Below are 19,146 nucleotides of genomic sequence, written 5' to 3' on the forward strand. Positions count from 1 at the left end.
GACTGAAGAAGAAAAGGAGATGAAAATAAATGTATAGGCAGTTTTCTGTATAGATTTAATATAGTATGGCCTAAAGCTTAGCTTTTTTTCTTTTGAAACTACTTCTAGGGTCTGGCAATTTCAAAACAGGCATTTATCAAGTTAGATTTTTAACACTCATTACTGTTTGTTGATGAGCTGAAAAATATAATTTTTTTTTAAAATGTCTTCTTGCAAGCTGCTGTGTGCATGCAGCATTGGGACTCCCTGCAGTTTTGCAGGCTGCAACTAGTTGTAAAATACAAAATAAAATTTAAAGTTCCTGAAATTGCATCATGTATTGAGAAGAAAATGATGTTACAACAATACAGAAAAAGCACTGAGATCAGGATACAATCAGTTGTATCACTTGTGATGCCTTCCCATTGATAGAGCAGCTCATTTGGAATCTTGTGCCCAAACGTGAGTTATAATGAAAAACAAACTTTGTAGTCAATTTCTCGAGATTTATTTTGTGTTCATATGGTAATGATATTTATAACTATTTGAGGACAATTATCATTAGAAGTAAATGCTTTAAATGTAGCTGCTTGTTGGGAGAAACTCCTGTTTTGCTACACCATCCCAATGTGCTTTGCCCAAGTTGGACTGATGTTCATGGTTGGTTTCTGCCTTAAACCCCACGCAGCCATTAATGACTGTGGCCCAATGACCTCGTATTGGACCAAGCTGGTTCAGCAAATGGATGTACAGCATACGTGAATTTACACCATTTTATAATTGTAAATGTATATCCTGATATTTGAATGATTGTAGTTATACTTTTATTATTCATATTGACTTCTGTCAACATAATTGATTTTGTAATGGATGGGCCTTTTCTCTTAATATCTTCTCCAATTGTGGCATGTCACTACATATCTGACTGTTAAAAAAATGTAAATAATGTGTCACATGTAGCGATAACTTGTTAATTGTAGGTAGAAGGTATTGAAATCAAATGGCAAACCCTTTGAGTGTTTTGTTAACACAGGATACAGGGTGTGCTTAGATTTCAAAAGATCTTCATTTAGTAATTGTTCTCTTTTTTGATATGCATTTGCAGAAGTTATATAGAGTAACCACGATTTCCAATATGCACAGATTCCCACACTATGGAATTTGTTATGTGCTGTCCACTTTACTAATGGTTACATTTTGTGATTAGAATCATGCCATTACTCACATGTCCAATAGCTGAAGCTTCCACCATGGATGAAAATATGTATATTAAGTAATTTCAATGAACCAAAAGGCAAAGAATGATTTCTGTGCAGGAAGGGGTGATGTATGGAAATGAGACTTTAATTTGCCTACATCAACCACTTCTGTATTGTCACTCGAAGCCATTAATGGTTCTGTTTGTTGTCTGCCGACTTATTGCAGCAGATAGAAAGGCCTGACTGTGGTTTGGATTATTTGATGTTGCGTGTGATTGTGTGTAATGGTACAATTATTTTTGCAAAATGTTGAAGAACGTCAGACTCTTATGAATAACAACACTTCTAGCTATGTTGGTAATGATGATTTAAAATTACATTGAAATATGCTGTTAAGTTTATATTTCTGTTGTGCATAAGTACCCAGCTGATGGACTGATTCCTCACCCAGAACTGCTTTCTGCTTTGGCATATCATTGGAACAAACAGTTTAGTTAAAAAATAAATGAACATATGCGAATATTATCACGTATCATTATTGCATAGCAGAGCAAAATCTATCTGCCATGCAAACTACTACAGCTTCACTCTTTCAAGTGCAGATTTTCGTGGTAAAGAAACACTTTATACTACACTTTTGTAGACCTCTTAGTTTAGACCTTTCCATTTATTGTTGTGGAAAAAATGGGCAGAGGCATCATTTGTGAGTGATGGTCCTTAAGGTGAACATCAAAGTTTGGTTATTTATTACTGAAGTTAGTTTATGTAGATTCTTTAACTAAGGTGCATCTATCCATCTACCTGCTATGGTTGCCAATAGAGGGGGTGTTCTTGCAGTCTGCAGACTAAAACATAAGGGATAGAAAGGGTTTTATTACAATTAAAGGCAATAACCAAGGGTGGTACAGGACTTTGTGGCAAACATTCAACAAATAAGAGACTAAGACAAAATAAGAAGACCTTCCACACCTTCCCTTGTCTACATCTCCTATCGTTCTTCTTTCTTGCACCTCTTTTCTTGCATTTCCTCCTCCTGCCAGATAAACACTCGTCAACGCTCCACCAATTCTAAGTTCCTCTGAGCAATAGCCTCTTTTATGCCAGATACCCAGTTTACTTCCAAGGTCACTTCTAGCCAGACTAACTACAAAACCCCTAAAGTAGATTCTTCTGGTGGCCCCAGGTATCTATCTATCTATCTATCTATCTATCTATCTATCTATCTATCTATCTATCTATCTATCTATCTATCTATCTATCTATCTATCTATCTATCTATCAGAGTATTTAATCAGACAGGTTCCACTTATTTTATTGCAATCCTGACATTCAGCTTAGCTCAAGCTCCTAGCCTCTTTCTCTGTTTCTCACATGTCTCTGTAATATTCATGTTTTTATTATGTGTATTTCTGAGTTCTACAGTATACATATAGAAATTAACTCTCTTATTAGTTTTGCAATCTCAGTTATATATTAGACTTGGGAAAATTAACACATTCATTTTTGAGATTAATGTGGCCTGTTTTAACATGTTAAAAAATATTGTTGCATCCTGGGCACCTCAGGCAGTGCTTTGGTTAGAGTCACATTTTCATGGTTTTTTTTTTGTTTTGTTTTGTTTTGTTTTCCACTACGAAACAATAATACCATAATGATCAGGCTGGTGATGTAGAGGGCCATGTGGCTGGGCAGCTACTAAGCACTGTGCATTCAGAAATCACAGTGCATTAAAGAAAAGAAACATCTGAGCAAGAGGATCAGTCCTGGTAGGTGCTGGAACGGAGGCACTGTTGCTTAACTTTGGTGATGGAGCACAGGAGTGGAGCAGCATGGTGTGGCACAGGTGCGGACAAGAAGGAGCAGCGTAGTGTGCGCACAAAGCACAGTATGAACAAGTGAGTAGAGGGGAGCAATAGTGAAAGAGCAGCATCCTTCTGGGCCATAACACTGAAGTGGAAGGCAGTATAGAATAAAGTATAGAGGGGTTAGATGAGTCTGAGTGCAATTAAAGTTAAAGTAATCAGAGATCTGCTTTTATATCTGCTTCTCCAGGTAGTCCCACCCTCCTCAGACAGGTTTTGGCAACCTGAAAAGCTTGTCTCTCTCAGGTCAGAATAGAGGGGCATTACACTGTTATTTAATGGTGCAGCATTTGAAAAACACTTGTGCAGTATAATTATCAAGTTGTTGATGGTGATGAACAATTGTGGATAGTATTTATGGAGTTTTAACACAAGGAGTATTTGTTAAAAGTTCAGGTTTATGGTCATTATTTAAGTGTAACTATACCATTATTTTTTTTTTAATAAATTCCTTTGTGTTGAATCTACATTAATTGTGTAATTCAATGTGTATTTACTTCATGATTTATATATTAAATTTATAATTACATGTTTTAATGTTTGGTGTAATTAATCACAATTAATTACATCATACATTTATGTGATTAATTAATTAATTTTTTTAATTGATTCCCAGCCCTTATATATATATATAAACAATGAGTCTCAACACACTAGAAAGGTTTGGGGCAGCCACCCGTATATTGTCCCTGGCTGCAAAAAGGGTTTGAAATAAGCACTGATGTGCATGGGTTGAGTTCCAGACTGAACTCATCTGGTGGTAGAGAAGATGGTGGTTTTAAATGGTGAGGTCGGAAATGATGTCATCTGAGAGAAATCAGAAGTGACTTCTTTCTTGGCACTGGAACTGGAAGTGACGTTGTTTTTAAATCAGGCAGGTTTTCCTGTATTTGGCCTGTAGAGATAACAAACAAAGAGATAACAACAACAACAACAACATTTATTTATATAGCACATTATCATACAAATAATGTAGCTCAAAGTGCTTTACATGATAAAGAAAAAGAAAAAAAAGACAGAGTAAGAATTAAAATAAGAGAACACTAATTAACATAGAATAAAAGTAAGGTCTGATGGCCAGGGAGGACAGAAAAAACAAAAAAAAAAACACTCCAGACGGCTGGAAAGAAAAAGTAAAATCTTAAAGGGTTCCAGGCCATGAGACCGCCCAGCCTCCTCTGGGCATTCTACCTAACATAAATGATCAGTCCTCATTGTATCCAGGGTTTTCATGGAAGGACTTGATGATGATGGTCACGTGGACTTCTGGGCTTTAATCCATCAATGTAGGGACATCATGGTGCTTTGATTAGGTGATGGTGGCGCAGGTTGCCACCACAGAAAACCGGGAAAAGAGCAGAAGAGAGATTAGGGGTCAGTACGGATAATAGAAAAAGGCTTAGCTCACCCCGCCACCCCCTGGTAATTACCTCCACCTGGTCCAGTAAGCTTCCTCCTAATTGCATGTGTGTGACAATATATATATATATATATATATATATATATATATATATATATATATATATATATATATATATATATATATATATACTAATAAAAGGCAAAGCCCTCACTCACTCACTCACTCACTCACTCACTGACTCACTCACTCACTCACTGACTCATCACTAATTCTCCAACTTCCCGTGTGGGTGGAAGGCTGAAATTTGGCAGGTTGATTCCTTACAGCTTCCTTACAAAAGTTGGACAGGTTTTATATCGAAATTCTACACGTAATGGTCATAACTGGAAGCAGTTTTCTCCATTTACTGTAATGGAGATGAGCTTCAACGCCGTGGGGGCGGAGTTTCGTGTGACATCATCACGCCTCCCACGTAATCACGCAGTACATAGAAAACCAGGAAGACCTCAAAAAAGCGCTCAAGAAAACATGCATTATATAATTGAGAAGGCAGCAAAACAATAAGAAGCGAGTTCTGCTACTTCGGAAACAAAGCACGATGTAAACCTACACTTTAAATTAAGTTCATAGACAGGCTGCCGCTGGCGTTTGTAATTTAGTGCCTGCCCATATAAGGCCATCCGTCAGTGGCAATCCAATAGCAAACTGCCACGGGTAAATATTCACGGGTGAAGGACTGTGCTTATGGAGAGGAAGATGAGATGGTCAGGGTGGTGTTTGACACAAACTCAGCGAAACTGCCAGAGAAAGTTTTAAGTGCCAGGACTAAGGTAACATTAAATAAAGCTAGGAACATAGCACGAGATGGCACCAGCACAGCTGGGAACCTTCGATGCAAGTACACCGAGTGGCTCACATGAACTGATGCAGTGCACAGATAAAAAGCAACAGTTCCAAAGAGCGCTGAACAAAAACCGAATTACACAATTGAAAAGGCAGCAAAAATATGAAGCGTCTGATAAGCATATTCATAAATGCAGCTACTGTGGAAACAAAGCACACGGTGGAAAAAGTGAATGTCTCGCTAAAGGAAGACAGCGTAAAAAAAAAACCCGTGCATGCAGTTTGTCACATCACAGATAAAAAGGAAGACGAGCTGTTTATTGATGCAGTAAGGAACTAATCGATGAATGAAACCTCTTATCTTTACAACGATTGACAAACACGGAATGTAACTTGAACACATCGTACAAATACGAGCCTGATTGAAAGAAATAATGATAATCAAATCCTTGATGACAGCAACATTCAATAACACTCACAAAACAATTACTGTATATTGACAATCATGTTACGTTATTTTTAAAATGTTCCCTTTTCTTTTCATAACTTCTACTTCTCCACTGCGATACGGGTATATATATAAATGTATATCTATAGCCCGATCTAAAATACATACTTTAGCATAGACAAGCGGTGGCACAATTGTAGAGTCTTCGCCTCTAACGCCGACATTCGAGGTTCGATTCCGAGAGGGATGTACTGACTATGTACGCGCTACCGATTCATTTTACCTTCCCATCTCCTTGGTTTGGGACGTATGAAAAATATTAGGTTAACGCAGAATCATGTTACGTTATTTTAAAATTTTCCCTTTCTTAGCACAAGCACAGTTGAGAAGCTTGATGCATGTACTCCATAAGCGTTAAAAATAACGCATTTAATCACACTTTCAATTCCAAGCAAGCGGAACTTTTGTCAATGCATGATTTCCTGGTACATCCATTACACTGATGCACACATCACAGCTACAAAAATGTTAGAGTCGGAATAAAGCGCGTTCCTACGACTGATCATTTCGACTTCCGAAGCCTTGATAAAAGCATGGTTTTGTGCACACTGAAAAGCAAGCAAAATTAGATGCATTACAGAAAGCGGACTTTGTGGCTCTTACTGGGGATCATTGGACTTCCGTGACCGTTAGTAATTCTAAATACATCTAATTACAAAATGTTCAATGATCACACTGTTTTAGCCTAATGTACAAAATAATTTTGGCTAATGTTACTCAGAGTTTAAAGAGTAAGCTGGTCAAATTACCTTTTATGTTTCTGACTTATTTTTTTAAGAAGAAAAACTGCACTTTATGGTGAAATTTTGGTTATTATTATTTAAAGACAATACTATTCTGAAAATGTACTTAAAGTACTTAAACTACCACTTTATTTTTAAGTCTGCCCAATTTTAACCAGGGATGATATTTTTGTTTCTGTTTTGAATTCAAATGCAGTTTAAAAGCTTTTTTTTCAGAAATTAAAACAGCTTCAGTTTACAATATTCATGTCCATGTCTATTATTTGATTCTGTAAGCCCACTAAAACCGTTTTAAATAAAAAAAAAACATTTGCGATTTGGGGCAAATTTACGTGTCGATTACATACGATTAATCAAGATTAATTCTTACACAGCCTCTAATTAATTGGATTAATTTTTTAATCGAGTCCCACCTAATATATATATGTAGATATATATATGTAGATTTGTATATATATGTGTATATACAGTATATATGTAGATATGTATATGTTGTATATACAGTATGTATATATGTGTGTGTGTATATATACAGTATGTGTATATATATGTATATGTATATGTATATATATGTATGTGTGTATATGTATATATATATATATATATATATATATATATATATATATATATTATATATATATATATATATATATATATATATATATATATATATATATATATATATATATATATATATACCAGCAACACTCATGACAATTACAAAACAATTACATTGTCAATCATGTTACGTTATTATTAAAATGTTTCCTTTTACTTCTCCGCTGCCAATCGCAGCTATTTTGCTATATATATATATATATATATATATATATACAGTATATATATATATATATATATAGAAATAGATAGATATGACAACAACACTCATATCAATGACAAAACAATTACATTAACAATCATCTTACGTTATTTTTAAAATGTTTGCTTTTCTTTTTCATAACTTCTTTAACACACTACTTCTCAAGTAAGCTGGTATTCTGCTAGTATATATATATATATATATATATATATAGAGTGCAGGCCAAAAGTTTGGACACACCTCCTCATTCAATGTGTTTTCTTTATTTTCATGACCATTTACAGCACTCCATCACTCTCCTTCTTGGTCAAATAGCCTTTACACAGCCTGGAGGTGTGTTTGGGGTCATTGTCCTGTTGAAAAAAAAATGATCGTCCAACTAACCGGACTTCTGCACAACACAACTGCTGGTCCCAACCCCATTGATAAAGCAAGACATTCCACTAAATAACCCTGATAAGGCACACCTGTGAAGTGAAAACCATTTCAGGTGACTATCTGTTGAAGCTCATCGAGAGAATGCCAAGAGTGTGCAAAGCAGTAATCAGAGCAAAGGGTGGCTATTTTGAAGAAACTAGAATATAAAACATGTTTTCAGTTATTTCACCTTTTTTTGTTAAGTACATAACTCCACATGTGTTCATTCATATTTTTGATGCCTTCAGTGAGAATCTACCAATGTAAATGGTCATGAAAATAAAGAAAACACATTGAATGAGGAGGCGTGTCCAAACTTTTGGCCTGTACTATATATATATATATACACACAACATTTTTGATCGATTATGTTTCTGTGTCATTCATGCCTGTGACATAATGGGATGTGGTGCATATATAGTATATGGCGACATTCACACTTGAAGTTATCCCTCGGTGAATACAAAACCTGTTTTTCTCTGTAGGACTAGTTACTTCTGTTTCTGTAGGGGCCCATGTATGATTTTGGCCCTTGCAACTTTTTGACCTAAAATGTTGTTTTTGCTCTCTTGCTCTGATCACACACTCTCTTTTTGTCTCCTGATATTTTATCATGGCTATTCTTTTTGACTTTGATTCTCAGATAATGTTGATTACATTATTTCCTTGTCCTTTTCACTCACAATAATCCATGGGTACTAAGCATAACCATAGCAGTCTTTTTCTGACTTTTATGCTTGTTTATTAACAGTGATTTGCCTAAAAACTTGTATCCAAACTAGATGTAAGGGTATAAAAAGTAGACTCAGCCAAATTATTATAAAGGGATTTGGCTAGCACACAGACTTGGGCAGATGTGTGGAAGATAAAATTAAATGTAAGTTAACACAAAGTATTACATGTCGGAAGTAAAAGGTTACATTTGAATACACAATGGGAGGTTTGAAGCTTGAAAGTACTCTTGAAGAGAAGGACCTAGGAGTCATAGTGAACACCTCACTATCTACTATATAACCAGATAGAAAGCTACTAGGACATTAAGTCATATAGTATGATGTGTGGAGTACAAGTCAAGGGATCTTATGTTTATGTTTATATTTAACAACAGACTAGTGATGCTTCACCAAGGAAACAAGGACTTGAGCCTTTTCAGTTTAATCAAACAGAGATTAAGAGGGCATGTGACTGAAGTATTTACAATTACAAAAGGAATTTGTACAGTTGATCCCAGTTGTTGGTTTAAAAATTAAAAAGAACACAGGGACACTGTTGGAAGCTTCTTAAGGGAACATTTAGCACAAACATTAGAAAGTTAATTTTCACATAAGGAACCATAGACACATGGAATAAATTACCAAGTAGAGTGGTTTAGATGTTTAAATCTCAACCTGATTTTATTTTAGAAAATCTAGGTGAATAGGATCAATGAACCAGTTGGGCTGAATGGCCTACGCTTATCACGATTTGTAATGTTTTAATGTATCAGCTATCCATTATATCTACTTGTCATCTCCCTCGTAGTTGTCTGTCTGTTATTCCAGATCAGTATGTAAATTGCACTGTAGGGGGTGATAGTTGTTGTTATCTAATGAAATTCAAACAACATTTCATGATCATTTATAGAAGGTGGCCGAGACTCAACTAAAGTTGTGTGATGAGTGGTAAAGGCAGAAGACTGTGCCTTTTGTGGTTGTTAGAAATTAGTCAGAGGGTTCTACAATTAATTATTAGCAATTTATAGTTGATATTTTTCTTCTTATATCTATTTACCTATCAATCTATATATATATATATATATATATATATATATATATATATATATATATATATATATATATATATATATATATATATATATATATATATATATATATATATATATATATATATATATAGTTTAAACTGTATATTTTTCATTTTTTATATAGAAAGAAAAAGACATTTCGCCAAACAGGTTACTTATTTATCCTTAAAGAAAAGATTTTGTGGTTTCCCCTCAACGACTTAAAGTTCTCCTTTGTCATTCTTTGCAGTGTGAAGAATAAACGTCCATGGTAGCAAACCTTTCTCAACAGCACTGTGCAATTCTGAAGGCCAGGCCCTATCAAAAAAGTGTCCTAAGTAAAATGAAAAGATATAGAAATTATATTTTCTCATTAAAGTTCACATTATGATTCAAAGAGATTTATGCATCCCAACATGAAAGCCTGGTTAAAATGCAGATTCCAACAGAAGCTGTGATTTTTTTCACTTAATGTAAAGAAGTGATTTTCACACACTTCGAGCTAGCACTGCTTCATCAGCTCAGAAGTACTTGATATCATTCCAATGTTTTTCAAGTTACGAGCCAAATACGCCTACAAAGCCACATGGTCCAGCCAAGGCAGGGGGTGTTCTACATTGTGAAGCTTAGAAATCACTGTCGGTCTATGAAGTTATTTCTCTCTCTTGTGACTAAACACATCCTTGACACTATTTCCTTACTTATTTTTATTTTTGCAGTTTTGAAACACTAATGTCACTGCCTTATGCTTGTGTTTATCTCAGCTTTGCTTTTAATGTGTCATTCCCTTGAATGTCGTTAAATAACAAACCTCCGCTTTGGTAACAAATATGATTTTACGTATTATACTCATTTTGATCCCGAATACATTTTAGGTTTTTGTTAGTTTTTTTCTCAGTAGTACCTAAGGACAAATATATTGAGTTAATTAATAATTGCTATAACAAATGTAGTACAAAAATGTTATGAACTCAAGTCAGACATTATTTTTGTTTAAGTTAATACATTAGAAAAAGTAAAAGCGTTAATTTTGCTATTACCCAATTCCTTTCAATGAGGGCCAATTCAGTGCTTCTCAGAGTACGCCATGGGGGAGAAAATTAACACAATCTCAAAAGCCTCTAGGCTTCCAATTCCCAGCTCCAGCCTCATGTATTCTCCTTATGTTGTGTGACAACGACTAATATCTTATTCAAAGGGATAGCAGCTACCCATGTAATTAAAGCCTGCCATTCAACTCTGCTTCCTGGTGTCCTTAACCCAACATAGTTCCCCTAACTCACAACATCCATCTAAAGAGGCAAGAGTGCCATGCTGTATATTTTACGTACACATCTTACTAAATATACAGTAGAATCTCTGAGAAACAGAAGAAAATTAGGTCTGGATTGAGTGGTCACATGTTTTATATTGTTCATACGTGCAAGTGGGAATTTCATTGTATACATGATTGTTACTTGAACTTGTACTAGAATAGTCCTCTAGATCCACAACCCTCATTACATCACCTACAGTACTATAGCTACATTCATTATTGCATCAGAAGCCGCTGTTATTATGAATCTTTTACTCCTCTGGCAATATACTCAAACCTATGCATGTTATTAAGGGTTTAATTTTTACACCAGCATCCTGTATCTCGTGGCTTGTAGGTGTTGCTTCTTTAAGCGGACATCAAACCCAGAAATGACTAAGGAGATGAAAAAAATGAACAGTTCTTTATTAAAAAGAAACAAAAATTACAAAGGGTTGGTAATACAACAGTAGTGCCAATATTATATGTGTTTTGCAGTATTAGAGACCTAGGTGACCCTATTTTCCCCCCTTCTATACTCTTCATTATATAGACTGCCTCAAATCCCATAGTCTTAACAAAATGTAAGGTACTGTAGTTCAGCACCCCCATATAACACCATTCAATTAGAGTGAGTAAAAAAACAGGCAGGAGTTTAGTTACACATTCAAATTATGTGCTATTGATAGTATACCCAAATTATAAGGAAGCAGAGTATAATAAGTGTTGGTTACAAACCAATACAACCTGATATTTCTAGATAAGTACATATTTTCAAGTGGCCTATAAACTTGTAGTTACACTCAAGTGTTTCTGGCCAGCTCTCTTCAGATCATCATTTGGTCTGCTGTCTTCAGGATGAAACATGGAAGACAGAGTATGCCTTTGCAAATCTTCCTTTTATTTTCCCTCCGCAACTCCTGACACATGCATACACATACATGCATAAACACACTTCCTGGACAATTCTGGGGCCATTCTATAAAGAAACAGCTCAGACACTTCCTAGTTCAGCTGCTTTGTAGCTTTATAATATGGGGGTGTAGCATTCACTAATGAAACAAGAAAACTCAACCCCCAGGTCCAGCAGTTTTAACAAACTAGAAAGAATGGAAATAATCTATACTAATAAAAGGCAAAGCCCTCACTCACTCACTCACTCACTCACTCACTCACTCACTCACTCACTCACTCACTCACTCACTCACTCACTGACTCACTCACTCACTCACTGACTCATCACTAATTCTCCAACTTCCCGTGTGGGTGGAAGGCTGAAATTTGGCAGGTTCATTCCTTACAGCTTCCTTACAAAAGTTGGGCAGGTTTTATATCGAAATTCTACGCGTAATGGTCATAACTGGAAGCAGTTTTTCTCCATTTACTGTAATGGAGATGAGCTTCAACGCCGTGGGGGGAGTTTCGTGTGACATCATCACGCCTCCCACGTAATCACGCAGTACATAGAAAACCAGGAAGACCTCAAAAAGCGCTGAAGAAAACATGCATTATATAATTGAGAAGGCAGCGAAACAATAAGAAGCGAGCGAGTGACATATACAACCATATTCATGAGTTCTGCTACTTGAAACAAAGCACATGTAAACCTACACTTTAAATTAAGTTCATAGACAGGCTGCGCTGGCGTTTGTAATTTAGTGCCTGCCCATATAAGGCCGTCCGTCAGCGGCAATCCAATAGCAAACTGCCACGGTAAATATTCACGGGTGAAGGACTGTGCTTATGGAGAGGAAGATGAGATGGTCAGGGTGGTGTTTGACACAAACTCAGCGAAACTGCGAGAGAAAGTTTTAAGTGCCAGGACTAAGGTAACATTAAATACAGCCATGGACATAGCACGAGATGGCACCAGCACAGCTGGGAACCTTCGATGCATGTACACCGAGTGGCTCACGTGAACTGGACGCAGTGCACAGATAAAAGCAACAGTTCCAAAGAGCTGAACAAAACGAATTACACAATTGAAAAGGCAGCAAAAATATGAAGCGCCTCATACATACAAGCATATTCATAAATCCAACTACTGCGGAAACAAAGCACACGTTGGAAAAAGTCAATGTCCCGCTAAAGGAAGACAGTGTAAAAAAAACCCGTGCATGCAGTGTGTCAGGTCTCAGATAAAGAAGAAGACGAGCTGTTTATTGATGCAGTAAGAAACGAATCGATGAATGAAACCTGTCATCTTTACAACGATTGACAAACACGGAATGTAACTTGAACACAACACATCCTACAAATACGAACCTGATTGAAAGAAATAATGATAATCAAATCCTTGATGACAGCAACACTCAGTAACACTCACAAAACAAATACTGTATATTGACAGTCATGTTACGTTATTTTTAAAATGTTCCCTTTTCTTTTCTAGCTTTTTAACACACTACTTCTCGCTGCGATACGCGGGTATATATATATGTATATATATATAACCCGATCTACATACTCGAATAATGGATACTTTATTCGCCATCAATGATTGTTTTGGTAAAGCCATACTCAGTGTATTCATTAGATGAGCGGTAAAAAGTAAGAGCGAGGGAGGATGACTTATTGAGGCATGCAGGCTGTAGTCTTGCGTCAACTCTATCTGAATTGCGCGATCACATTTGAAAAAATATATCTTTTCAAGTTCTATTTAGTCCATATGTGTCAAACTCAAGGGCGGCGGGCCAAATCCGCCCGCGTGTAATTATATCCGCCCCGAGATCATTTTATATACTGTATTATTGTTATTAAAGCCGGGTATATGAAGCGCTGGTAACACAATAAACTACAGATCCCATAATGCAGCGCTTCAGCTGCCTTGCCGAACAGTTACCGTTAATCAAGTCTACCTTAAGATGCTGCAAGTTATTGCGAAGCTAGCTCACACGATGCTGAAGAGAAAAGTTGATTCTGAAAATAGAGCCTTTAAAACCGATGGGAGGCTGAGTATATGTTTACTGAACCCGTGTGTCTCATTTGTGGAGCTAATGTGGCTGTAATTACAGAATTTAATCTAAGACGGCACTATAAAACAAAACATCAGGGTAACCTGAAAGACCTGAATGCAATGCAGAAGATACAGAAAGCAGAAGAATTAAATAAGAATCTGACACTTCAGCGGACGTTTTACCGTGCACAATCACAAAGTGATTTCAATTGAAGCTGCTTTTATGGGAGACACAACCACTTGCCCCACTTTCCCTGTTACCAAGTAATGTTAAACCAAGTCGTCACTACGGTGTTCCCAAATCGCACTTTGCTGATAAACTGAGCGCACTGAGTTTGCACGGCGCTTTGGTGACTTTGAAGAACAAAAAAAGTCCGTCTACATGCGGCTCGAACCTTGTGCATGTTTGGTAGCACATATCTGTGTGAGAAGCTCTTCTCAGTGATAAAGACTAACAAAACAGCACACAGGAGTCGCCTCACTGATGAGCACCTGCAATCCATCCTGAGAATCTCCACAACACAGAACCTCACACCAAACAGAAACGAACCTGTTGCCAAAAAGATGCCAGGCGTCCAGCTCTAAAATGACATATGAGCAAAGACAACTGAATGATTTGATTTGTTATTGCTGAAAGGAACACATTTTATTTATATTTCTAGGTTTTGTTATGCAGCATGTTCATATTTGAATTTGTATAATTTTGACAGGATATATTTTTATGGAGAGCAAAATCTTTTGGGATATTTAAAATCTAAGTTTATTTTTTATAAAATATAAAATTACATAAGAGTAAAGAAATTTGAATGTTTGTTCTTTTAATGTTTACTTTATTTCTAACTTGTATAATTTAGACAGGATATATTTTTATGGAGAGCAAAATATTATAAGTTGTTTAAGGTTTGAGTTGATTTATTCAGGAATAATATTCCTGTCTGTTTTTACCATTCCTACCAAAGATATTTCTGTCGACTAAATAAAAATTCCTTCTATTTAAAATTTAAATAGAACTTGAACAAATACGATAGTTCATAATATCCACGCAGACTTGCACGTAAGAGCTGGTGTCATCCGTTTTAACAAACAGCGTATTGCACTGATACTGAAATAGCTGTGTGTGTATATATGTAGATATGTATGTATATGTATATATATGTTTATATATGTGTGTGTGTGTATGTATGTATGTATATATATATATATATATGTATTTGTGTGTATATATGTGTGTGTATGTATGTGTGTATGTATATGTATGTGTATATGTATAGATATGTATATATATATGTTTGTGTGTGTGTGTAAATATATATATATATATTTATATTTATATATATATATATGACAACAACACTCATCACTCACAACAGTGACAAAACAATAACATTGACAATCATGTAACGTTATTTTCAAAATGTTTCTTTTTCTTTTTCATTGCTTCTTTAACACACTACTTCTCCGCTGCGAAGCGCGGGTATTTTGCTAGTTAGGTAATAAAAAAACTGGCCCAGATGCTGGGTATATTGGGAGAAGAATGCTAAGGATAGAGCTGCCAGGTAAGAGGAAAAGAGGAAGGCCTAAGAGAAGGATTATGGATGTGCTGAGAGAGGACATGAAGGTGGTGGGTGCAACAGAACAAATTGCAGAAGACAGGACAATATGGAAGAAGATGATCCGCTGTGGCAACCACTAACAGAAGCAGCCAAAAGAAGAAGTATGCTAGATATTCTCCTCCAGTAGAAGATGTTATAACTAAAGCAACTTCCTGGGGTGGCTGGTCCACTTACTCACTAACACCACATTGACTAACACCTCTTTATTACCCTCTCCCAATCCACAATTTCCCCCTTTCTTATACCATCTGAGCTGCTACTACTCCTCTCCCAGCTTCACAGGCTCAGTGGCATTATGGTCAGCGGCCTGTTTTTAAGCTTTAATCTTCTGGAGTCAGTCCCCTCAGAATTATTTCCAGGTTAGGTTTAACTTTGTAAAACCCCTGGGGCCATCCTCTCAACATTCCCACTGGTGACTGCAGGTATCCCTGCACACTTTGTACAGTGCCTATAAAAAGTATTCTCCTCATTGGGAATTACCACATTTTATTGTTATAGAACATTGAATCACAAAGGATTTAATTTTGACATAGATCAACAGACAAAGACTCTTTAATGTCAAAGCAAAAATAGATCCCTGCATAGTGGTCTAATTATTTACAAATATTAAACACAAAATAATGGATTCCATTAATATTCACCACCTTCAATATGACACAGCTTTGACTGATTTTAGAAGCCCTATAATTATTTCAAAGGAGATCGCCTGTTGATTATGACAGATTATAGTATAAATACTCCTTACCTGAAAGGTCTAACTTTGTGGTGAGTCATTATGGTGGCCAATGAAGACATAAAAACACAAGTGACCATGTGCAAGAAAATATCCAATGGTTGGTCCCATCCAATGTTGGCTGTTACAGCTTCGGGGAATGTCACACTGGTGTTGCAAATCTTTATGGGGCACTGGGGAAAAGTTCTCCTGGCTGAATTTTCAGTAAATAATTTGACGAACAAGGGCAAACGTGAATGCTTTAGTGAAATTTGCTGATAAACACTAATCAGGACATCACTAACAATTATCTAGTCATCATCCAAAGAGGTTGCTCTCCAAAAAGGATTCCATCTGCAATATCATCTGTAACCCTAGCTTCTTAATTCCCGAATCTGTTCCCATTTCCCATCAGCTGTGTAGCTGGCTGCAAAAGAATGACTGAATTGTGTAGTATAAGGATAATAGTAACTGCCTTTGTGTTAAATTCTCATTATCTAAACACAAAAGCTAAGGTTTTTACACTGGCTCTCAAACTTAATCATAGTTTAAAAATTATGACTTCAACTTAAAATCTCAGCTATTTAAATAATTATAAATCATTTATTTCTCACGTGTTTTTACAGGTGTTCTCAAAGATTTCCTGTATGAAACATGGCCAGAAGGATTACCTGTTTTCCATCATTTCTGTCTGGAATATGGATACTTGCTTTGGTTATAGCCTTTCTCGCACATCCAGGGTAAGAGATGCCACCTTTGCTCACACATATGTTTTGACAATTTAAACAGAAATTTTTCAGTACATTCTGAAAAAGGACTACTGTATATATTGGACACATTTTTGGGACATGGCTATGTTTTTTTTAATTCTAAAAATGTACCTTTATTGTGGCTACATTACGGTATTCTATAAAGTTTTAAAAATTCTTGAGATGATCTTGAGTAAATTCATCAGGTAGTATGGTAGAGGACGATGCTAACATATATCTAAGCCCTGTTTCCTACCAAAGGAAAGTTACAAAGCTTATTAATATGGAGGAAAGAGGGATGAGCAAATGGAACAACCAGGAGTAAAAATGTAGCCAAGAGGAATTATTGTATTTACAGGATTAAAGATTGCTGTTTATGTTCTCCTTTGAAGCCTTTCTTACTAAACAGTTATCTTAAATTATATGGTTAATGTGAAAAACATTCATATGTAATAATAGGCAAAGGTCCACTTGATTATCCGCTTTTTTGTTTGTCTATTTGTTTTTGCCTTTTCAAAGGATTAGCTCATCCAAAATTCATAATTTCACAGTTGTTTTCTTGCCCTGAAAATTGTCCGTGGGTGGGAGGAATTTGTGTTTTCAGTTTGATTATTTAGCTATTCATTATTTAGTACATGAGGCTCCAAGGGTTTAGCATGAAATTCAGTGGTTCACAGTTGGATGCTGTGAGAAAAATGGCAATAACTCCATGCAGTTCCAAAGCCATGTGGTTCAGTAATATATTCACAGAATTATTTATGCATACCTGAAATGTCAAAGTAGATGTTATTCTTATTTCTGTCTAGTGTTTTATTTTTGTTTTAAATTTCAGGTTGGCACCATTTTGAATTTGGGACAATATATTTTTCTTCCATGGCATGCTGGTCAAAAGACAGTAGGCATGTCTTCAGGCACTCAGTGAACTCAATGTATGAGTTAATTCTCAATAAAGATGATGGTATCTGAATGTTAGGTGGTGGAATATCGTTCTGCCAACTAGAACCATTTGCATATGATTCTGATGAAAACATTGACAGCTGGATCCACATAAAGTAGACTCAGGATGTCATTTTCAACTCTATCACTCAATAACTATTTGCTCTGAAGCTACAAAGTTTGGCCACATCAGCATCACACTGCCTTGTCATAAACCTGAGGTCATGTCTGAGCACACCACTATAGCTCTCTTCTCGTATTCCAACACATGACTGGGCACAGCTCTTTATTCATGCTTTGCATATAGCTGATAACAGCACTGACAGAGGTAAATAATGATGTTGACTCAGAATAAAACACTCCATGCCGCACAGTCCCTATTGGCCTGGATTACCTGTCCACTAACTGTGTAATTGTTATCTGCTCCGTCATCACCCAAGACAGCGATTTATCAGAGATAGACAGCTACATCCAAAGTCATAGAACATTGATTTATGTCAAGATGTTACATGCTCATTATTGGTTAAGACAGCAACGGTACTCTTCCTGCATTCTGCTTGCTTTCTTAGCAGAGAAATCTTTGTGGTGTCAAAGCTGAAATTTTCAAAGGCTTCAACATAATGCGTCAAGCAGGTTTGTTTCCGCTAAAGAGTGAATCCCATCTGGGGAAGAGTAAAGACAGCTTAAGCTCTCCTTTAAAGCAAAGACTAATTATAAGTTTGGAATAAACTGGCAAATCGCCTGCTACTGTAGATGGAGATACCCCAACTATCAATTAAAAATCACCATGATCAGATGGACAGAATGACTTCCTTTTTTTTAAGATTTTCTTATGTTTAAAAAGCCCCGCTTACTAACCCAGATGAAGAAAACTATGTATTATGTACAGAATCATTTACCATTATCATAAATGTGCATTTAAGCTTTTTAGTTTTTTTTAGATAGGAATATTACTTGGTAATTTCTGCTAAGTTAGTGAACAACTTATATGATTTTAATTAATCCATGTAGTCCACATTTCTGCTAAAGGAATACTCATCCATGTATTTTTAATATGGTACTTACCTCATGTGGTTTGTAGTAATGCCTGAAAAATTTTAATGTCATGTATTAATGAAGGACAGCTATAGCAATTTTGTTAATAGCATGCCATCTATGGAGACCAATGCTGGACAACAGCAAACAATATAAAAACATGCATGAAAAAAATCTCATTTTAGTCGTGTCACATAATCTACATGTCAAGTCATCCAGTTGTATGCTCACAATGGGCAAAAAACACACATTTTTCACTAAAATATCATTACATAAATAATTCTGGAATATCAGACTTGCTACCAGTGGATTAGGTGAAGTGGCAGGTCTTCTG

The 19,146-nt window shown here is 35.9% G+C and overlaps 1 protein-coding gene across 1 annotated transcript in view; it reads left to right on the plus strand.

Annotated features, from left to right (window-relative positions):
* The window catches only part of gabra3 (gamma-aminobutyric acid type A receptor subunit alpha3), a 556,236-nt gene that overhangs the window by 67,348 nt on the left and 469,742 nt on the right, over nucleotides 1–19,146 (plus strand). Inside the window, exon 2 of the mRNA XM_039766519.1 lies at nucleotides 16,719–16,832. Within this exon, the coding sequence (XP_039622453.1) occupies nucleotides 16,747–16,832 (86 nt within the window). The 5' untranslated portion in view covers nucleotides 16,719–16,746. The remainder of the gene's footprint in view (nucleotides 1–16,718; nucleotides 16,833–19,146) is intronic.

This window comes from Polypterus senegalus, chromosome 10, assembly GCF_016835505.1.
Source record: "Polypterus senegalus isolate Bchr_013 chromosome 10, ASM1683550v1, whole genome shotgun sequence".
NCBI classification, from domain to species: Eukaryota; Metazoa; Chordata; class Cladistia; order Polypteriformes; family Polypteridae; genus Polypterus; species Polypterus senegalus.